Raw genomic sequence first — 24082 nt, 5'->3', positions numbered from 1 at the left:
TGTGTCGAGTTTTAGATGTTGTTTCTGCAGTGGAGTTAAAAAGAGGTTGACAAATGCAGGTAGAAGATGTTGACGTTGCAATCTGACGTATATCCTCCTATTATTTATATGAACGGTAATATTGGCTATAAATTGGTCATTTTCGAACATGCAAGGCTACACAAATTAGACATAAGTGATTTAGGCGTAGGCCTATTAGGGTAAATACATTGCACTTGTTCATTTTGCTCCTCCTGGGAGGTTGAGGGCTCCGATGACGTGCCCCCAGGAATCCCCTCCATCATCGGACGCCCTCGATTGATACTGATCGCCAACTCCTCCACAGGGGTGAGGGGGGACACCGCTGGCCCAGAACCGGTCTTCCTCTTCTCTGCTTTCTTCCTATTGGCTTTGAAATGAACGTAACTTGTTGCAATTTGGCAATTCAAGAATATAATACTGGATAAGTGATGTCTAAGATGATGCACCCAGATATATCTTACCAACTTGGACAATGTTTTTATATTTTGTTTTGACCTGCGGCCACGTTCTCTTGAGGGCGGTCGGGTTGCATCTAATTAAAAATAATACAATATATGACAAGGTATTCTATAGTATAAGAAAGTCTCATACAAAGCAGTTAATATGTAGCCTAATATCTACTGAATTATTGTGCTTCTGACACATTAGTGTGCTATATCCTACTAAAAAACTCAATTCACTGAATACCTGCCTCTTTATACCCTTTATAACAAGGGTATTAAATCAGCCCTCCAGTAGGTGGCGCAATTGTTGTGGAGAAGGAGCCAGGAACCTTTTATCATCCTATGATCAGAATAAGAAAGACATATATGAACAGCACTATCTCCATAAACAAGACAATATGTTGATGATCCTGTTGATGCCTTTTGATGTTGATATAGTGGACATTATACAGAATACTGGAAGTTTTATGGCTGTTATTTGGGACCTCCAGCCCAGTCCTGGTTCTTTCAAATAAAACAATATAATATGCAGAGCAGACAAAGACGTACTTGAAGTCTCCACCTTTATAATTTAATTGAATTCTCCCAGTGTGATACAGTATACAGAACACACGGTTAACATTAAAATGATATAGGAGAGACAGTAAATACATGTACATATAGAACATGTTATTATATATACACACTGAAATATTCATTCATTCATCTTCTGTACCCGCTTATTCCTGTAAAGGGTGGCGGGGGTCTGCTGGAGCCTATCCCAGCTGTCTATTATAGAAATATATAAGATTAAATTATTGATGCACACAAATTCTAATTGACTAAATTACAAATCAAATGTTGAAAACTCATTCACAAAACGTCAAGTTGGAATGATTTAGTTTTGAGAAACATTTCTCTTTTTAAACCTATTCATACAAATCACATTGTCACAATCATTTCATCAGAAGAGGTGAAAACTATTTGATTTCAACAGTGTATATATTATATTTCAGGGCTATTTAATTAACTGGGAATTGGGGCCAGCTCATGAAACTGAGGCAAACTAAGGGGGCAGAGAAAAAAAGTAATCACGGTAACAAATAAAGAACTGACAACAACATACTGAAGGAGTCAATGTATTCTATTTTGTAAATGCAGAACAACATATGCACAAAGGGTTGCCAACTCCCTGACAAATCCTCTTCACATGGACAACTACTGAACTCATTTATTTTTATTTTTTTTTTAAGTAGAGAGATATTTTGTCTTGTTAGCCAACCTTCGCGCTTGAAAGAAAGAAGTCAGTGCGGTCAGAGCCAGGCGTATATACAGTCAGGGCTCAGAGTGTTGCACTCGAGCGCGAGCGCGAACGGCGAACTGCGAACGGCGACTTTGATTGGTCATGTGCGGTCCCTCAAAATATAGGTCCGACTTAGATGTGTACATACCATCTCCTACTGCACGAGAGAATGTACAATTAGCCATAGTCATGCGCTGTATTAGACTATCCATATGTAATAACTACACGACACTGTAAGGGCCGGTACAAAGTTGAATGAGCTCTTAAACACTCAAACTGCTCCCTCTGTGTTCACTCAGCAGTGTGTTTCTTATTTGTCTACACTAACAGACACAGAGGAGTCGATTCTGAACCCAAAGCCAGGGTAGATAGGTTCGGTGAATGTGGAGTGGAAGGTGTAGAGAGGAAACTGATTGTTATGAATGACTTCATAGAAGGAGATGGTTCCAGCAGAGTAGTTCACATACACTGCTACTCTGTGAGATAAAAAGTAGAACGAGAACCGAAGCTCTGTTTCTATATTATTGTGCCAGACAGAGTAACCACTCTCAGAGCACTGCAGGCTCCAGGACTGACTGTTCCTCCCAAACCAACTGTCTTCAGTGTTATCTCTCCCTCTGGTTGTTTTATAAGTCACTGCTATCAGGACATCTCCTTCCCACTCTACCTCCCAGCAACAGCGATCAGTAACTTCATCTGTACACAGAACCTGACAGACGTCAAATGTCTCTGCAGTGAGACGACGTGTCTGCTTCTGTCTTAGTAGCTTTGCCTTTGTGTTGTTGTCAGACAGCAGAAGGTATCTGTTTGCTGTGTCTGGATCCAGTGTGAGTTCACAAGCATCTGATTGAGAAGACACATATATTTATTAATGGAACAGATCAGTGCTAGTGTCCTAGGTTTATTAAATGAAAAGTGTCACTATGATTAATTGAATTATTCTGGTGAATCAAACACACACTTACACTTTCTCGGACCAGGTTTCATTCTCTGCTCTCCACCATGGTCCACCCTGAAAAGAAGTAGGCTTATCTTGTTATGTTGTAACGTCATCTAATTCTGAAAGAAGTATATCTATGAACATTTCCTAAAGTAGTTGCCATCCAATATGAATTCTATCACAGTTGAAAATGAAGAAATGTTGTGTGTTCATACTTGAGTGTGTCCAGTCTCCAGTCTGGATTCTCTTTTAGATCAGACAGCAGCTTCACTCCTGAGTCTCCTAGATGATTGTAGCTCAGGTCCAGTTCTCTCAGATGGGAGGGGTTAGAGGTCAGAGCCAAGACCAGAGAAGAACAGCCCTCCTCTGTGACCTGACAACCTGACAAACTACACAGACATTAACATTAAGTCATAGCATATACATGTGAATAGCTTTAAACACTAAACAAAGCATGTTTAAATCAGCATTCAAACATCATAAACTACTGACTCCTGACCTGAGAGTTTCCAGTAGACAGTGTGGACTCTCCAGTCCATCAGAAAGAAGCTTCACTCCTGAATCCTTCAGGTCGTTACCACTCAGGTCCAACTCTCTCAGACAAGAGAACTGGGAGCTGAGAACTGAGGCCAGAGCTTTACAGCTTCTCTCTGACAGGTTACAATCACTCAACCTGAAAAGAAGAAAGTAAGAGGACATAATGAGGTTGTCCGTCAGTAGCTGGTCCATGTTTATAACACTCATTTCATCACTGATAACATTTTTTACACATTGTTCTAAACAAAAGAAATCAGATAAAGTCATAGTTAGTTCCTGCTGCAACGTCAACCTCGTGTCTCATTTTAATACTGTAACTACAATGCATGACGCATAATTACTTAGATGAGTACAGTCAAGGTCACACATCTACATAGTCTTAAAAACAGTTTTTTTTTTTTTAATCACTCCATGGATAGTGTGTTTGACCATAGTTTTGCCGGTACTGAGTTTAAGGATATGCCTTAATATACACCAATCATCCACAACATTAAAACCACTGACTGATTCATTCATGTGGATGTTACTTATACATGTAGCACCCACCTAGACCAGACCAGACCAGGCACCCCCACCCCATACCCCATGACACTCCTTGATGGCAGCAGACATCCCCAGCAGGATGCAGCCACAAAAACACTTTAGGAACAACTAAAGAAAACATGAAGAACAGCACAAGGTGTTGACCTGGCCTCCAAATTCACTAGATCCCAAACTGATCAAGTATCTGTGGGATAATCCACAGAGGCCCCTCCTCTCAAAGGCCCCCCACTAACAACATCCTGTAGCCAGACACCACAGGACACCCTCAGAAGGCCCATGTCTATTCTCTGATGAATCACAACAAGGGAGACCTACACAATACACTCCTGATCAAAATTTTAAGACCAGTTGAAAAATTGCAAGTATTTACATTTTGCACTGTTGGATCTCAAGAAGGTTCTAAGTAGTGTTTCAAAATGCAAAAAGAAGAAATGGGAGTGAGACAAGAAAAAAAATTGAGTAAGCAATTTATTGCAAACAACCATTAAACTGAAATAGGCTGTTCATCAGCTGATCAAAAGTTTAAGACCACAGCCTTTAAAAGCCCAAATCTTTGCAAAAATGTGGATTCAGTGTCATTTTCTGTCAGGTACCCACACTGTCATGACCTCCTGATGGCAAAGGCAAAAAAGCTTTCTCTTTTTGAACGCGGTCGGATTGTTCAGCTGCATCAGCAAGGCCTCTCGCAGCGTGCCATTGCTGCTGAGGTTGGACGCAGTAAGACAGTCATTTTAAACTTCTTAAAAGATCCTAAGGGTTATGGGGAAAAAAAGGTCAAGTGGTAGACCCAAAAAAATTTCACCGGCCCTGAGCCGGAGGATCCAATTGGCTGTCCGTCAAGACACGGGACGATCCTCGGCCCAAATTAAGCTTGTCATTGGTGCCAACTGCAGTCCCATAACCATTAGACGGCATCTGCGAGAGAAGGGTTTTAAGAACAAAAAATGTCTTCAAAGACCTCGTCTCCTTCAACGGCACAAAATTGCCCATTTGGAGTTTGCACGAGAGCACCAAACATGGGACATTGAAAGGTGGAAGAAAGTTTTATTCTCTGATGAGAAACAATTTAACCTTGACAGTCCTGATGGCTTCCAACGTTACTGGCATGACAAGGAGATCCCACCTGAGATGTTTTCTACACGGCACAGTGGAGGGGGCACCGTCATGATCTGGGGGGCTTTTTCCTTCAGTGGAACAATGGAGCTTCAGGTTGTGCAGAGGTGTCAAACGGCAGCTGGCTATGTGGAGATGTTGCAGGGGGCATCCCTCATGACTGAAGGGCATCGTCTGTGTGGTAATGACTGGGATTTTCAACAGGACAACGCTGCAGTTCACAATGCCCGCCTGACAAAGGACTTCTTCCAGAGAAATAACCTCACTCTTTTGAACCATCCTGCATGTTCCCCTGATCTAAATCCAATTGAGAACATTTGGGGTTGGATGGCAAGGGAAGTTTACAAAAATGGACACCAATTCCAGACAGTGGATACCTTCCGTGAAGCCATCTTCACCACTTGGAGCAACATTCCCACTAGCCTCCTGGAAACACTAGCATCAAGCATGCTGAAACGAATTTTTGAGGTGATTAACACGAATGGTGCAGCTACTCATTACTGAGTCCTTTTTTGAAAATTTTATTTCTGTTTTAGGGAGTTTTGGGTTTTTTTTAGAGATGTGGTCTTAAACTTTTGATCAGCTGATGAACAGCCTATTTCAGTTTAATGGTTGTTTGCAATAAATTGCTTTTTTCTTGTCTCACTCCCATTTCTTCTTTTTGCATTTTGAAGCACTACTTAGAACCTTCTTAAGATCCAACAGTGCAACTTGCAATTTTTCAGCTGGTCTTAAAATTTGGATCAGGAGTGTATTAGGAAGGTGGGCATAATGTTATGACTGATGTATGTACAGGTCCACAGATACATCTCCAATTCTCTCTCTTAATCTAACAGAAGCCATGACATTATTTTCTAGACTTTTTCAAGTTATTTAAAGACACAGCAGCTCAGTGCATGCAAACTTCCGACCAACTAGAATTGTGATATATTGAATCACAACTGAACTAAACTCTCTGTAAACAGTTGCTGGAATAATTACTTGCCATGCATAAAGTAGGTGTCCTATCAGACTTGCTAAAACTATAGTTTGTTAACATAAAATCCGTGGAGTGGTTAAAAAATTCAGTTTTGATGATTTTACCCTAAGTGTATGTGTAGTAACCTTGGCAGAACTGCTTTTAGGTAATTTGCATCTTTTCAGTTTAATGTCTGTAAAATACGTTTACAGTAGATTCCTTAATATCTCTTCGCAATGTTTAAGTTTGAGTATTATGTGATGTACTGTACTTCATATTCTGTAACCGCTTGTTCCTGTGAAGGGTCATGGGGTCTGCTGGAGCCTATCCCAGCTGTCATCGGGCGAAAAGTGCGGTACACCCTGGACGGATCACAGTCCATCGCAGATGTACTGTGATCGACTGATGTAATTATTCTAATTCAGTGTTATAATTTTTTTTACTGCTAGTTGATAATCTGAGTATGAATGTGATGAATGTGACAAAATATGTTCCACAAACACATTTTAATACTTTATATCAAGCCCGTACATGATAATCTTTATCTCTTGATAACATGTTGTTAGGTTAAAGCAGGTTGTATTGTTAAAGCACTTTGTAATTGTGTGATTCAAAGTGCTGTCTGTATAAAGGTAAACATCATGTATGGTACTAATATACTGTATGTTGCAGACTTTTTCACTTACAGAGCTCTTCTGGAGGCTTTGATGACTGGCAGCATCCTGAGCAGAGCATCTTCTGAAGCAGAAAAGTTCTTCAAGTCAAACACATCCAGATCTTCTTCTGATGACAGTAACGTAAAGACCAGAGCTGACCACTGAGCAGGAGAGAGATTCTTCTCTGAGAGTCTTCCTGAACTCAGGTACTGTTGGATCTCCTCTGTTAGAGAATGATCCTTCAGTTCATTCAGACAGTGGAACAGATTAAGGCTTCTCTCTGGAGGGAGATGCTCATTGACTTTCTTCTTGATGTAATTTACAGTTTTTCTGTTGGTTGTTTGTCTGTTTCCTCTCTCTGTCACCAGGCCGTGTAGAAGATTCTGACTGGTCTGGACTGAAAGACCCAGGAGGAAGCGCAGGAACAGATCCAGGTGTCCATTTTGACTCTGTAAGGCATCATCCACAGCACACTGGTGGAGATGCTTTAGGTTATGTTCATCTTCAAATACACTATACCAGTTAGGTCCTCCCAGCAGATTGTCACCATGATTAATGAATGTCAAATGAACATAGAGAGCAGCCAGAAACTCCTGAACACTCAGATGGACGAAGCAGAACACCTTGTTCTGGTACAGTCCTCTCTCCTCTTTAAAGATCTGTGTGAACACTCCTGAGTCCACTGAGGCTGCTCTGATATCGATGCCACACTCTGTCAGGTCTGATTCATAGAAGATCAGGTTTCCTTTCTGCAGCTGATCAAAAGCCAGTTTTCCCAGAGACTCAATCATCTTCCTGCTCTCTGGACTCCAGAGTGGATCTGTCTCAGATCCTCCATCATACTTGACCTTCTTCACTTTGGTCTGAACCATCAGGAAGTGGATGTACATCTCAGTCAGGGTCTTGGGCAGCTCTCCTTCCTCTCTGGTTTCCAACACATCCTCCAGAACTGTAGCAGTGATCCAGCAGAAGACTGGGATGTGACACATGATGTGGAGGCTTCGTGATGTCTTGATGTGGGAGATGATCCTGCTGGCCTGCTCCTCATCTCTGAATCTCTTCCTGAAGTACTCCTCCTTCTGGGGGTCAGTGAACCCTCTGACCTCTGTCACCATGTCAACACACTCAGGAGGGATCTGATTGGCTGCTGCAGGTCGTGTGGTTATCCAGAGGCGAGCAGAGGGAAGCAGTTTCCCCCTGATGAGGTTTGTCAGCAGCACATCCACTGAGGTGGACTCTGTAACATCAGTCAGGATCTCAGTGTTGTGGAAGTCCAGAGGAAGTCGACACTCGTCCAGACCGTCAAAGATGAACACAACCTGGAACTCTTCAAACCTGCAGATTCCTGCTTCTTTGGTTTCAGTGAAGAAGTGATGAACAAGTTCCACCAAGCTGAACTTTCTCTCTTTCAACACATTCAACTCTCTGAAAGTGAATGGAAAAGTGAAGTGGATGTCCTGGTTGGCTTTGTCTTCAGCCCAGTCCAGAGTGAACTTCTGTGTTAAGACTGTTTTTCCAATGCCAGCCACTCCCTTTGTCATCATTGTTCTGATTGGTTTATCTCTGTGAGCTAATGGTTTAAAGATGTTTTCACATTTGATTCTATTTTCCAGTTCATCTATCTTCCTGGAAGCTGCTTCAATCTGTCTGACCTCATGTTCATCATTGACCTCTGTTGACTCTCCCTCTGTGATGTAAAGTTCAGTGTAGATCTGATTCAGAAAGGATGAGTTTCCTGCTTTGGCAATCCCCTCAAACACACACTGAAACTTCTCCTTTAGATCTGATTTGAGTTTACGTTGACACAGTCCAGAAGAAGTTCCTGAAAGAACAAATGACATTTGTTATTAATGAAGGATTAAATAAACTGTAAATGTTATTGCAAATCTTAAACAGTGTGACTTTAAGTGTGACTGCTGCAGCGTATCCCTCTGTTTTGTTCAGATCTGATACATATGAGTACAGAATAGTTATAAGGAGACTAAAATGAAAATATTAAAGAATACTTACTACTCATCAGACAGTCAGCCAGCTCCTCTTTCTTTATTTTCCTCATGTAGTGCAGGGTGATGCTCAGAAAAGCTTCTCTGATGATCCTCTTCTTCTCTTTCTCTTCACCATCCTCCTCCTCAGCTTTCCTCTGGCTCTTTAATGTGTCCGGATCTTGACTCAAAAGATGCTGGAAATTCTCCAACTCATCCGTCACAAAGCTGACAATGTTCTCTTTGAGAACCTGGAACAATATGCAAACATAATTTTCTATGAAAATGCAATCCATATATTTGAAGACTGACACAATTTTAACTATTTTAACTTGGTTGCAAAAACTAAACTAATCTATTAGAGAGATGGCAAAAACAGTAGAAGTGTCTGAATCCACAGTTTGGCGTATTCTAAGCAAAAAGAACATACTGGTGAGCTCTGCAATAGAAAAGACGGATGTAGAAAAAGCACAACAGTGGAGTATAATCGCAGGAGATGAAAAACCTCCAGATGAACCTTCTCCAGAGGTAGGCATATCATTATCTAAGTCTACCATAGAAAGAAGGCTTTATATGACCAAATGAACAGAAGGTTCACAACAAAGTGCAAAAACTTCATAAGCCCCAGCAGGGTTCGACAGTGCGAGCACCTCGTCTCAAATGCTAGTAAAAAATAGTTCAGTACGAATTGTGAAATACAATTAGTAGCACGTGTGTGACTACCGAATTTTACCATTCAATAAATGTTTTACAATTTGTTGCTGACTCGAATGCAGCCTCAGCTGAAAAACTAAAAATAAATAAAAAATACGTGATTTACACGTAGTTTTGCAGAAGGCGGTTAAAGGCAGAGGGAGTATCTATGGCAGGGGTGCTTATTACGTCAATCGCGATCGACCGGTAGATCTCGAAGGTAGTGCGGGTAGATCGCGTGCCATTGAAATTTTAGTCTAAAACATTCATCTGTTGCAACTTCAAAACAAACAGCAAGACAAACGTTCATCTTTATTTATTTTTACTTTATATTTGCAACATACCCTCAGTTCAGCGGCATAAATCCACAGCCACGCACAACTTCAACAACAATCAACAATCAAGACTACCGTCTTTCTTAAAGAGACAGCGTTATTTTTCTAAAGGTGCAGTGCACCAATTTTTCTTGATAAAAATAAAAGCAAAGATGGATAGGGCTTTTAACACTGTAGCAACAATTAATATGACAATTAATGTGAAAGTACACGTTTAATGCTGACTGGCAGAAAACATTCCCGTGGCTCCTTTACGAAAACGAATTAATGTATTGTAAGTACTGCAAAGCGCAGAAGCAAGCAGCTGGTAAGTCCGTTTATGTCACAGGCAACGCAAACTTCAAACGAGATAATTTAGTGAAACACAGTAAATCGCATAGGCATTGTGAACCCTGCCTGCTGTATGAATGTTCTATGTTATAACACAGGCCAAATAAGCATAAGTCTGTTGTCAGTACTTGTTACAGTATTATTCTCTGCACTTTTTGGAGAATTTTACTTGCTGTTTTGATACTGTCTCAGTTGCACTGTGCACATTTGCACCTATAAATAACTGACAATACATGAGTTGTTACAGTATTATTCTCTCTGCACTCTTTAGAGAATATAACTAAAACTTAAAAAGCTATGAATTTAATTGTTTTGCTTATAAATGCCTCCTTGTTGACCTCATATCACTTTATTAAAGAAAAATACATTATTTGGTAACTTTTCATCGTGCCCCTAAGATTATTTGTGTGCTACTAGATTTTTCAACTTAGTAGCACACGTGCTACTTGGGGCAATGCTAAGCGTCAAGCCCTGAGCCCCAGTAATGGAAAATCCAGATTAGACATTATCATAGGACATCTAAATCAAGCCAGAGCACTTCTAGAATAGCATCGTTTGGTGAAACTGAAATCATCATGTACTAGAATGACAGGAAGATAAAAGTATGGAGAAGGCTTGGAATGGACCATGAGCTGAACATCATCTGTAAAACACTGAAGGCAGTAGGATGGCATAAGCATATGGTACATGGTATCAGTGTTATTGAGTCACTGTAGTTTAATGATAATCAAACAAAAGACAAAGGCATATAGACAATGGCCCAAATTACACTTTGTTTTAGGTACACATATGTATTAGATCAGGGGTCCCCAGTGAAGTAGTGCTGGTAGATTGCATGTCATTCTGAAAAATGTTTTAATGTAGTCTATCATCTATCCTCTCTATGACATTTGACATTTGATTGACGTACAATACAATGAAGGATTCAGGGCCAGCCAGTCTAAGATCTCCCCATGCATTCACGGTGTTACGCCTGTTGTCGTAATTGTTATGGTTGTTGTTTTGTTTTCCCTTTACGTTGAGTAGGTGTGTGCGAGGTCTCTGAGGTGATTGGTGGGAAGGTCCCGGTCCTGGCTCCTGATTGGCTGCAGCACGGAGCTCCCTCGTATAAAAGCGGCCAAGATGGCACGTCTGCGCAGGCAGCAGGATTCTCCTCATCCTCCTCATCTCCCAACCGGCCTCAGTTTTTGATTCTTTGTTCTTCATGAGTTTTGTTTGTTCGTTTACTTTGAGTAGTAGGGGTGGACTGCCAGTTTTGTTACCTTATTTTCTCCTGTTTATTTAGATAGGGAGGTAAGTGTTTTGTCTTTTGTTTGCTTTGTTGAGGTCATCTGGTTTATTTCTAAGCAGGGTTGTTTTGTTTGTTATTTTTTACTTTCTTTATATTGCAATCGATAGTGTTTTGGTGGCTACTTGGGACTTGGGGGAGATGGGGGCCTTTACTCATGTTGTGTCCTAGACACCCCTAGACGGGGCATAACAACGGTCAAATACATGAGCTGCTGCAAAACTCTAGCGTTTGAAGTAGTTAGCGTTCAAATTCATATCTCCAACTAACTACAGAGTCGATATAAAAATGAGTGGGAGTGCTGGATCAAGAAAGAAATCAGTGCAGTGGCAGTTAACAGAGTAAAGTATTGTGCCATACGGTTCATCCAGATGAAGTGTGGGAACCCCTGTTTTAGATGATATTTTTCTTCAACCCCTTGAATTGAAGCTGAGCTTGAACTTTAAGTCTGTATTCATTCTAAAACTATAATGTTGACATGTTTTGGTAAATGCTTAAAATAACAGAAAGCATTAATTGTTCAGGACAACACACAACAGTGGCCTCTTGGAACAGACTCTTGTTAATATTTGCTCCTCACATCAGCACATTTCATCTACTACACCTAGACTACATCAGCCTGTAGGGGGTCCTCTCTATTCTCCCCCTCTCTGGAATTTAAATTTACGAAGTTGTTTTGCAGAAGAACTCTTCTAACAGATCAACCTTTTACACCTTAGCCATAAAGGTGCCATGTCCAGACACTGGACAGACCCATGCTATCGGATCTCCGTGATGCTGAGGATGTCATCTGAGCCAAAAAGACAGATTTACACTTCTGTGGAATTTCCTACTCTGGTTTTATGATCTAAATAGTTCTGAATCGAAAGAACATCAACACGATATCAGGAACTACAAAGAATGAGAATTGACTCTCATACTTCCTATGGACAAAGTCTAGAAACCTTAATGTTAAGTTCAATTATGTTTTAAGTTTGTGATTCATTAATTCTTCTTTTTTCAGGCACACACACTTTCATGCTCCCCACTCCAAGAGTGACCAGGGAGTGAAACACAGATAAGCAGGTCGTAAATAACTTTCTTTCCCCAGAGCCAGGCGCTGATCTGCATTCTCCACTCTAAAAGGAGCCTAAGTTGATCCTTGTACGATGAAGCCAGCCTAAATTCATAATTTGTCACAGTAAGGATGGATCAACATTGCCATCAAGTGGCTTTTAAAAACATTTTCTTTAAATCTTTAAAAACGTTTTCTTTCTTTTAATCATTGTTGAAATTGAAGCATGTTGAAACTTAGGTATGTTCTTATACTAATAGTAGCTGTAGAGGCTAAGCCTAATACTTGAAGCCCCTGAGGGGTTGCTAGACGAGCACTTGTTTGACGCGCTTATAACTTTAGCCACTGGGTACATGTCTATGGAAATAAACAGACTTAACGTCTTAAGTCAGTGTCTTTATTGCCGCTCACCAGGATACTCCAATAATCCAGTGTCATGCATTCAGTTGAATAAATCCACAGTATACACAGCGAAAGTGCAACAAAGCAGTGTAACCGTAACCACAAGCGTAAGCGTAAGCGGTCAAAAACTGTGTGTGCTCCCCTCCGTCAGGCAACACCTGCTACCTGAACAGCAGTTCCTACCTATATTGGCATGACCCTTAATTACATCACTCTGCCGCCTAGTGGGCATATTAAACTTAACAGTTAAGAGGCCAAATGGCTCCTACACCCCGGCCCCTAATTGTAATGGCATACAGACATAACAATTACCATAACACAGGAGCCATAAGAATAGGAAACAAAACATAACACACACACATAGGCAATACACCCTGTTTTGTACACGTTAACCCAGGGTGGACATTTAAGTGAAGACCTTGTTAACCTGGCTCATGTAGTAAGCACAGTTTGGTCACCGGCCTTTCAATGACGTTACTCTTTGTCTGGAGTCGCACTGAGCGCACAAGTCCTTTCTTGTCATGGAATGCCTCCAAGACTTTTGCAAGTGGCCATGAGCCACGTGGTGCAGTGGGATCCATAATGATCACAATATCTCCTGGCTTGAGGTTGTTTCTCCGTTCATTCCATTTTTGCCTTTCTTGAAGTAGTGGCAGGTATTCCCGAATCCACCTTTTCCAAAAGAGATTGGACAGGTACTGAACTTGCCTCCACCTCCTTCTGACGTACACGTCATGCTGTTCAAACAGCCCTGGTGGTAATGAAGGTCTTCCCTTCATCAGCAGGATATGATTAGGAGTCAAGGGTTCAAGGTCGTTCGGATCATCAGACAATTTGGTGATGGGGCGGTCATTTAAAATGGCTTCAGCTTCACACATAACTGTATGGAGTCCATCATCATCCAGTCTTTGCTGCTGAAGAACTGACCTAAGAATCCTCCTCACCATGCGGATTACGCGCTCCCAGACACCGCCAAAGTGAGACCCTGCTGGAGGATTGAAGCTCCACTTGATTCCCCTTTGTTGCAACATCCCTTCAATCCGTGCCTGATTCAGGGATGAGAGCGCCTCTCTGAGCTCTCTTTCTGCTCCTATGAAATTAGTGCCATTGTCAGACAGAATTTGAACAACTTGACCTCTTCTGCAAATGAAACGGCGTAGTGAGTTAATGCATGCATCTGTGTCCAATGAGCTGGCTACTTCTAAATGAACTGCTCGACTGGATAGACAGGTGAAGATCACGCCAAAGCGCTTGACTGTGCCTCGTCCCTTCTTCACCTCTATCGGTCCGAAGTAGTCGACCCCTACGTTGGTGAATGGTGGATGGTCAGGAAGAATCCTCTCCTTTGGCAAATCTGCCATCTTCTGCATCATCATCCGACTATTATGTCTTCTACAGAAACAGCATTCAGATATGACCTTCCTCACTGCTGAACTGGCACCTGTGACCCAATACTTCCTTCTCAGAGTGGACAGTATATGATTCCGGCCACCATGACCAAGCTGCTGGTGGATCTCTCGCAAAAGAAGAGTAGCTACATGTTGATCCTTGGACAGAATCAGCGGATGTTTGGCTTCTTCTGGCAAAGAACCCCTGGCTAGTCGCCCTCCAACTCTTAGGAGCCTGCCATCCAAGCATGGATCCAGCTTGTACAGCATGCTCTGCCGACTCACTGCGTTCTTTCCTGCAGACAAGGTAGCAATCTCCTCGCCAAATCTTTGTTGCTGACAGTACCGAATTATGGCAAGTTCAGCCTCACACAAATCATCAACGGTCAAAGCTTGTTCTTGGGGTGCTGTAGCATTCTGCATACTAACATTAAAACTCTCAGACTCCCTCCTCCTGCAAATCCTGCTCAGAAGTATCCTCTTCAACCTCAGGAACCAGCCTACTGCTACCTTCAGTCTCCTCCAATCTGAAAAGTATGCAATAAGGCGACTGGTACCATCAGAGGAGTCCTTCACATTGACTGCGTTCACCACGGCCTCTTTCTTGAGCTCCAGGTCATCTGCCTTGATCGCAGTGTCCACCCTGTCAGCTGGCCAATCCTCTTCTGGCTTGAGCAGGAAACTTGGACCCTGTATCCACCTGTTGCGTTCAACGAAGTCCCGAACCCTCAGACCTCTGGATGCATCATCCGCTGGGTTTTCCTTTGAGTTGATGTAACGCCACTGTGAAGTTGTTGTTGCCTCTCTTATGGTTGTGACCCTGTTTGCCACAAAGGTATGAAAACGTTTGTCCTCGTTCTTTATGTACTTGAGCACTGACGTGCTATCTGTCCAAAAGACTGATTCTTGTAATGGAATCTGAAGCTCTGCCCTCAGCATCAGGTCCACACGAACAGCAAGAACCGCAGCAGTCAGCTCCAGGCGAGGAATGGTGACAGTCTTCAAAGGTGTTACTCTAGCTTTACCCATCAGGAATGCAACATGCATGGCACTCTTGCTGTTTTGCATCCTGAGGTAAGAGACTGCCCCATATCCTGACTCACTAGCATCTGAAAAGTGGTGAAGCTGTGCTTGTATGATGTTTCCAAAATCTTTAGGCTTGATGCATCTGTTGATCTTGAACTCAGGCAGCTTATCCAACTCCTCTAGCCATCTTGTCCAATGATGCAGCAGCTCTTGTGGTACAGTTTCATCCCATCCAAAGTTTCTTCTGCACAGCTCCTGTAGCATGATCTTGGCAGGCAGCAGTACTGGTGCAAGAAAGCCCAAGGGATCATACACTGAACTAGACATAGACAGCATTCCACGTCTGGTGTAGGACCTTTGACACACCTCCAACCTGAATGTGAAAGTGTCCTCCTCCACACACCACTGCAAGCCAAGGGCTCTCTCAACAGGAAGCTCGTCTCTGTCCATATCAAGTTCCTTCAAATCTTTAGCTCTATGCTCTTCTGGCAGAGCTTGCAACACGGAGCGACTATTGCTGATCCATTTGGTCAAAGTAAATCCTCCTCTCTGACACAGCGTGGTCAGATGTTTGACCATTGACACAGCTTCCTCTTCAGATGCCAAACTCTTCAGGCAGTCGTCGACATAAAAGTTCTCCTTCACAGTTTGGATAACCTCTGCCGAAAAGTCAGCCTGGTTGTCGTCAGCCGTTTTCCTCAGAGCAAAGATGGCACAGCTCGGAGATGACACGGCACCAAACAAATGGACAGCCATGCGGAACTCTGACAACTCCTTGGTGAGATCACCCTCAGGCCACCACAGGAACCACAGGAAGTCTCTGTCTGCTTCTGGGACCCTGACTTGATGGTACATTGCTTGTACATCGCCCATAACTGCCACAGGTTCCTGCCTAAACCTCAGAAGGACTCCAAGCAACGTACTGTTGAGGTTAGGACCCTGCAAGAGTTGCTGATTTAGCGATGTTCCCTTGAACACTGCAGCACAGTCGAACACCACACGCAGAGTTTTCTTCTTGGGATGATGTACCCCATGGTGGGGGATATACCACACCTTGCCACTGTCACCACTCCGCTGCTGAGGAGGCACTTCCTCTGCGTAGCCATTGCTCACCATCTCCTTGATTTTGGCACTGTACTCTTTAAAGAAGTGTTCATTCTTTAGAAACTTCCTTTTAAGTGTCATTACCCTTTGTTTTGCCACAGCAAAATTATTAGGCAAGCACACATCCTTCTTAAAAGGCAGATTTAGTTGGTAATGGTTGTTTTTGAGAATTGCGGACCTTTCCATAATCTCCATGAACTTCCTGTCTTCTCTTGATAACCCTCTCTCTTCAGTAGCTTGTTCGTTGAAATCATGATTATACTGGTTGTGCAGCATTTCCTCCAGCTTACATACAGAAATCCTGTTGATCAGGACTGACATGCACTCTGCGTTCAGATTGAAGTCATCTCCATGCAAAGGGCCATTAATGACCCATCCTAGCGCTGTTCTTATAGCGTAGGGGCCATTCCCACTGCTATTGATGACCTCCCAAGGTTCCAACAACTTGGGTGCATTGCTTCCAATCAACAGGTCAACGTTAGCCTCTATTCTGGGAATATCCAGCTTTGCCAAGTATGGCCATTTTGCCAAGTCGTCAGCAGCTGCAATGTTGTCAGCACTTACGGGCATCTTCTTCTGTGTGAGGGTTTGTGGAAGTTCATAGAAAACATCACCATTGATACCAGACACTTCCAAACCGAAAATTGAATACGCTGGCACCACTCTTTCTTGCCCCATGGTGTGCAAGAGGAACTGGGTTCGCTTGCCAGTAAGACAAAGCCTTTGCATAAGCTGTTCCGAGCAAAAGGTGGCTGAACTGCCAGGATCTAGGAATGCATATGTCTGTATTACTTGGTTGCCTTTAGCAGACTTGATTTCGACTGGCAGGATGGACAACAGACAACGATCCGTTCCGGCCCCTGTATGTCCACAAGTCTCCGATGACGCAGATGGATTTGCACCAGACTCCTTGTCAAGTTCTGTGGAGGTGCTTGCTGTAGCCTTAACACGCTCTGTGAATATGCCAGGTGTGTCATTCTTGTCAATATGCAGCACAGTAGGATGCCTTTTACTGCATGTTTTGCAGATTAAACGCTTCTCACAGTTCCGACTCCTGTGCCCAGCATTCAGGCAGCCGAAGCAAAGCTCCTTTTCCTTTATAAAGTTCATCTTGTCTCTGTGTTTCTTGCATTTGAATTGTTGACAGTGCTCTAATAGGTGACGTTGAGCACAGCATACAGACTGAAGCATTAGAGCTACGGCTAGCTGTAACAGCCCTTGATCCTCTGGCACTTTCAGACTCCACAGGTTCAACAGTTGTAGCAAAACTCTTTCCTTTGACTCTTTGGTGTGGATGTGATCTTGGCCTTGTGACAACCCTTGGTCCATTCATTCCAGATGGCGAGTCATTAATGTTTCCATACAACGGATCAGATAAAATCTGAACATGTCTTTCGATTACTTTGACAAGGTCTTTAAACAGGGCTCTGTTTTCTGATGCTTCCAGTATGTCATGTGCAACAGTCCTCCATCGCTCTCTAAGTTTGAATGGCAATTTAGAGACAATTGTCCTTATATTACTTGGCATGTCCAACTCTTGCATGTATTGAAGCTCCTCCATGACATTACAGCAACCTCTCAAGAAGAGGGAGTAGGCTTGTAAGGCATTAACATCTTCACTCTTTATTTGAGGCCAGGACAATGCCTTTTCAATGTATGCCACGGCAATCTTATATTTACTGCCGAAGTGTTTCTGCAACAGCTGCTTTGCTTTATTGTAGCCCAATTCAGGAGTCATATGTAGGCAACTACGAACAAGTTCCCTTGGCTGCCCCCTAGTGAACTGTTCCAGATAATACAGGCAATCAGTTTTGCTAGCCTTTTCCTCTACTCCTTGTTCAAATGCTCTCATGAAGGAGATATACTGAAGAGGGTCTCCATCGTACAAAGGAATGTCTCTTGCTGGCAATGACAGCAATCGCTGTTGTTGAACGAGAGATGATGTTATTTCATTTTGTTTATGCAACACCGACAAAAGATCTCCTGTTTGCCTTTGATCCATTGCGAGAGCATTGACTTGAAGGGATTGCTGCTCTGTTTTCAGGGCATGTTGATAGCTCCCTCTGATGGAACCAGTCTGGTCCTTTGGTCTAGGTATGGGCCATTCGTTAGTCTGTGGATGTTGCATAGCAGTTGATATTGGTTGGTTGGCTGGTACTGACCATTCCTGTGTTTGCTGTGGTTTTCTCTGAGGCGCGTAGTTAAACTCTTCTGCCATTGGATCCAATGTGTATGTAGGTGCTGATTTTTGAGTCCTTTTCTCCAAGTAAGAATTCATTGCATTAGATGTTTTAGCACAGCTTTGGCTGTCAAAGGTCTGTAACACTGCAGGTTTAGCATCAGATTCAGCGAGCATTGTTTCCAGCTCTTGGTGCTCCCTTTTTCTCCTTATCTGCTGCTCTTGTTCTTCCAATGCATGCTTACTCTTTAAAGCTGCGATACGGGCAAGCAGTGCGGCCTTCTCAACCTCTGCTTTAATTCTTGTGGAAGAAGTGCTTGATTTGCTACTAGCCACACTCTTCCCTGAGCGTTTACTGGCTACATTTGAAATACTGTCCTCTGGGTTAATATCATCAGCATTGCTAACAGCACAATCAGAAATGACATTTTGATCAGTGCTAGAAACCCATAATTGCACCTTAAAAGTAAGATCATTATTGGCAATCATTTTGGCTTTGAACCACACATCATGTTTCTCTTGTTCAGTATCAGGTAACATACTCATTACAGACGCATGAACACCTTTTGTTTCATCACATAATTTAACAAAGTCGTTAAAAACACATTCCACCTGTGATTTATCTTTTTTCTTCATGAGACCTTGCAACACATCTCTTAATTTACCTGCCTTATTTAACTTAGTTTTCCTCTCGTTTTGCAAACGTTCGAGTTTTTCAGCAAATGCTTTAGCAGTTAATTTAACAACACGCTTTCCTTTGTCCTTTTGCGTATCAACGCCATGTTCAACACTGTTCAACTCAGCGGACGGCTCTGTAAGCCTTTCCAAGTTGTCGTGCGACTCCATTGTTCAGTTCGAATGTTCGCAACAAATTAGCAATGTACCAGAGTTCGCAATGAAGTTCACAACAAAGTAGCACCGTAGCAGAGTTCGCAACAGGATAACGACGTTAGTTACCCGCCCCGGATGTCACCAATGCATTGGATTTTGCCCCCTGATATGTGCACACAAACTGAATGGCCATTCATTCTTAAGTAGCGCTACATTTAGGCCTACCTCGCGTTGGGCGCCATCCGAAGAATATGTAGACTTTCGGCGACTATCAGCGTTGTCTTCTGCTGTGCTGATGACTGTTGTTTGATCCAAGCAAGCGTGAAGCAAATTCCCAAGCGTTTAGACGTAGACCTGCCATCCTCAGCCTAGCATAAGCAGCAAGCCGTTTCTGTAGCTCCCATCCGAACGCGAACGGCTTCCTTCCACTTCGTGTGTGATTAAACTCCTTCGGCGTCGGTAGCTTGAAGCGACAGTTTTTGACTCAAATGTAGAGGCTAAGCCTAATACTTGAAGCCCCTGAGGGGTTGCTAGACGAGCACTTGTTTGACGCGCTTATAACTTTAGCCACTGGGTACATGTCTATGGAAATAAACAGACTTAACGTCTTAAGTCAGTGTCTTTATTGCCGCTCACCAGGATACTCCAATAATCCAGTGTCATGCATTCAGTTGAATAAATCCACAGTATACACAGCGAAAGTGCAACAAAGCAGTGTAACCGTAACCACAAGCGTAAGCGTAAGCGGTCAAAAACTGTGTGTGCTCCCCTCCGTCAGGCAACACCTGCTACCTGAACAGCAGTTCCTACCTATATTGGCATGACCCTTAATTACATCACTCTGCCGCCTAGTGGGCATATTAAACTTAACAGTTAAGAGGCCAAATGGCTCCTACAGTAGCTATAGGTTTAAATCATAACTATTGGAATTGTTATTTTAGAAACCCCAACCTTTCATTATTAGCAAAATGTCACTGTAAAGAAGAACCTGGGTTTATTTATTACTGATGCTTTTGAGTTATTTTGATGTGGTCATTCTGATACATCATCTTGTAATGTTGAGTGTTGGGCAAGAACATCGCGAACGAGCCATGATGAGTGATGGAATGGTTAAATTTAATAATATAAAGTACGTTAAGAAGATCAGGCAATAAGACATCTCAAGACAAAGAAGTAGGCGTTCTCTTCTCTTTCCACGCGAAGCCACGGAAACCCGAATAATTAACACATAAAACCAGAGAGACACTCCCTCTTCTCCACACTTTACTCTTTCTCCGCACTTTTAAGTTTACTTCTTTCCATTTTCCGTTTCCGTTTTACTTTTATTTTAGTATTGTCCCGAAGCCAATTCAAGCTCTGTTTGTTTCTCGTCGGACGTTTTGCCCGACGTACAATTTTTATAGTGACTTAAATATTTTTCTAGTTTCATTCGTTTTTATACTCTACGAACCAAAGTACTAATCATCATCGTTTATACGTTAGCCAGCGTAGTCAGCTGGGATATCAGAGAAAGACCCAATCTCTTCGACGGATCAAGAACCCAAGAAGCTGTTGCCGTAGCAACGACACCGAGAAGACGTGACTGGCTTCCTTCTTCAAACACAAAGACATTGCAAAGTGTCATCTACTGCCTTTGACTGAACACCTACAACACTCTCAAGCAAAGCTGGGTGTTGGAGTTGCAGAGCAAGCAACAAGTCCTATCTACCGGTCCAAGAGAGACCTGCATCAGCTGTGCCGTTTCGTCACCACCTCATCACACCGACACTGCGGCATCACCATGCCGAGAAGACACTACGGAAAAGTAAGCTGAATTGTTCCTACCGCTTAAGACAAAGAGTTGGTGTCACTACTTTGAAACTCCCTGCTAACATCTTTTAGAGAAGACTGATTAGATTAGATATCAAATCCGTTCCCTTTAGTTTAGGCTATAAACTATCTCCATCTCTCAAGAAATTAATTATTTCATACCTTATCGTATTCGTTTTATTTGATTACACTCCTATATTCTATTAGTCCCTTATTTATTCATAGTTGACACTTCATTAAATAAATATTTGTTCACACTTAAGAAGTTGTTTGTGGTGTTGTTTTATGGCAGAGAAAGACTGGTACAGTGATTTAACTGAGACTGATAAATTAATTTAAACCGTGTTCTTCCTACGATAACAGGAGGTGGTGCCCTAACGAGACATTTAAAAGGTGTAAAATCTCCTACAAGTCTCTATGTGTATGTTGTGTTCCACATGACACTGATTGATGTCTGTCAAATAGTATAAGACTCAATCTGTATTCCTCCATAAACCAGTAAGTTAGTATTTCACTAGAGGCTTGTTATTTAAAAGCTGGGTTTTATACACACCGTAAATATAGAGTCCAGGTCTGTTTGTTGCTCCTGGGTAGACTGAACCCTGGGATCCTCTGAACTCTGCTGAACTCTGAGGAGAATATAAAAAGGTTAACACAATTACTGAACTACACCTACAGCAAATGTGTATGTTATGAAGAATGTTGATAAAAACGACACCAATATATGCTCTGTCAGGAATGTGTATGAGACCAGTACTGATAATAACTCAAATATAAGAAGCCTTATCTACTTGTTTTGTTTCAGAAGTGTTCTCTCCTTTAAAGTAAATTGGTTCAATCATGGGCCTGTCACTCTTGAAGGACACACAGCTAGGTGTAGGATTCTCTGGCCTTTAACACATCACATACAGAGCTTTGACTGTTAATGATGAAACTGGAGTCACGTGAGTTTAAACACTGACATGAACAACATCCATGAACAGTTAGAATCCCTAATCACACAGGGAGCCTCTAATCTTTCCTGAACTCTGGAGAGAAAATATAAATATTTAGATCATATCATGAACTTTTATTGATGGAATTTAGGAGCTTTTCATTTCCAGTCAAGTATGAGAAATGATGGTACTTAGCAGGTTTACTGTTTGCTTTGCTTCCACACCAGTGGTACAGGTTGACTAGTGTAACCTAGTTATTGCTCCTTTAGTTTGGGGATTATTTTAAGGATATAGTTTGATCATAATAATTTATCTTGTGTATTACGTTTACTGACAACAGGACTTATGAATCAGACTTGTGGAGAAACAGATTGAAGCCATCAGCCTTAGTTTGGTGACGTTGATAGAAAAACAAAAACATTTAAATTTCATCATGTATGAAGTAATACTGATAATAACTCAATTATAAAAAGGGTCCACTTACTTTGTTTCAGATGATTTTCGTCTTTTAAAGTAAATATGCTCTCCCATGGACCTGTTACTCTTCATGGACACACAGCTGGGTGTAGGACAGTCTGTCCTCTCCTGTGTCTCTGACCTTCAACACAACACATCCAGATGTTTGACTTTTCCTGATGAGACTAGAGTGACTCTGAACTCTGACATGAAGAACAGTTGTGGATTAGGATCCAGATCTCACCTGTGAGCTTTGGTTTGGTCGTCATATCCCTCACATGGATCTGGTTTAGAGGCAGAGAGTCCCTCCTCTCTGTCCTCACACTGATCCATAACAGAGCTGACACCTTAACACAAACACAACACATCATTCCATACTAATGGATGGATGCCAAACTCATCACCTGATTGTAGAGGATCTCAACCCAAACATCAGTGAGGTTTGTACCAATCAGACTAAGCAGCACATTGGACCTAATGAAGTTATTTCATGAGAATAAAATGAGGTCTTACTGGTTTATGTTCAAGAAGAACTGAAGTCTGTCTCACATTATCAAACTAAACAGAGAAACAGATACAGAAAAGTTATTCAGTTTGTAGTCAGAGGTATTATTGATCACATCTGCGCTGATGTTGTACGTACAGTTGGTCTCTGGATAAATGACTCATCTTGACCATTTTAAAGACATAAAGGTGATTACAACCCTAACACACTGGACATATTGTGGTTCCACAATGTTTTATTTCCTCTGTGTTTCTCTTTCCTGATTTCAGGTATCTGAGGGCGGAGCTAAGCTCTTATTACAGATGTACCACACCTGAACAGATCCGCATACTTCTCTCTCTCTCTTGTCGAACGGCAGACTAGTTTGTGAAGTATGTCTTTGTCTCACTCATACACTCATATTTGTCAATTTCCCTGCGGGAACCTCCCAAAGGGATCAATAAAGTTGTCTATCTATCTATCTATCTATCTATCTACATTGATCCTCATGCAAACACAGCAACAGACAGACGTACTGACTGACACCTCATTAAAAACATTTACCTTTGTTAATTTCATTAAAACTATGGTCTACACTCTAAGACTACGTGTTGTCTCCCTCTTTTGTCTCATCTTAAGAGCCAGGCTGTCACATATTAAACTGATGTACTTACTAACTAGTATGGATCTCTACTTGAGGATGCACAGAGAGTATTTACTGCTGGAATGAATTAGGCCTAAATATGATATGAAATTATTAAGTATTTACAAGTTGGTTCTGCAAAAATAAATAAATAATAATTATCACTGACTAGATTATTCCGAAACACTTTTGTACATTACTATAAAGCATTTCTAAGATTAGTAACAGCTATCTGTTATACATGCATGAGAAAAAAAAATGAACAGCAGTATTCATTTAAGTTTTTATCATTTATTAGTTCACCATGTCGACATTATATGAGCAGAACTAATAAACTGCGTCATTGCTCTGAAAATGAAAGTAGACCTGTCAAGTATTCTGTAGAGGGGCCAATAAACTGAACAAACAAAAAATATCAGATGAATATTCCAGATTGTGCAACTTTTATGAAGGCCTCATTTATTTACACATTCAGCAGCATCAGGTTTTATTTCAACTGGTTTTACCTTGTTTTACCTGTGGCCTACAGACCTGGATACGCTCTGACAGCTTCATAAAAACCTTGACATACACTCTCACTAAGATGTGATAGAAACCATCTTAGAATTATTGATAAAGACATAACTTTTATATTGAACACTGAGTGAGGA

At 41.8% G+C, this 24082-nt stretch overlaps 1 protein-coding gene across 1 annotated transcript; it reads right to left on the bottom strand.

Moving 5' to 3' along the window:
• Positions 1-800: 800 nt before the first annotated feature.
• Positions 801-22544, bottom strand: LOC311499399 (NACHT, LRR and PYD domains-containing protein 3-like). The gene is made up of 8 exons (XM_084560349.1): positions 22334-22544; positions 21468-21543; positions 8504-8726; positions 6524-8315; positions 3186-3437; positions 2902-3075; positions 2712-2758; positions 801-2589 (listed from the first exon to the last, which is right to left on the bottom strand). Exons 1-8 carry the CDS (start codon positions 22396-22398, stop codon positions 2057-2059), a joined length of 3162 nt encoding a protein of 1053 aa, XP_084416475.1. The 5' UTR covers positions 22399-22544; the 3' UTR covers positions 801-2056.
• Between the last annotated feature and the right edge of the window lie 1538 nt (positions 22545-24082).

This window comes from Chelon labrosus (assembly GCF_963514085.1).
Source record: "Chelon labrosus genome assembly, chromosome: 14".
Classification (NCBI taxonomy): domain Eukaryota; kingdom Metazoa; phylum Chordata; class Actinopteri; order Mugiliformes; family Mugilidae; genus Chelon; species Chelon labrosus.
Note: the sequence above shows the minus strand (reverse complement) of the source record. Positions and strands in the feature narration are given on the sequence as shown.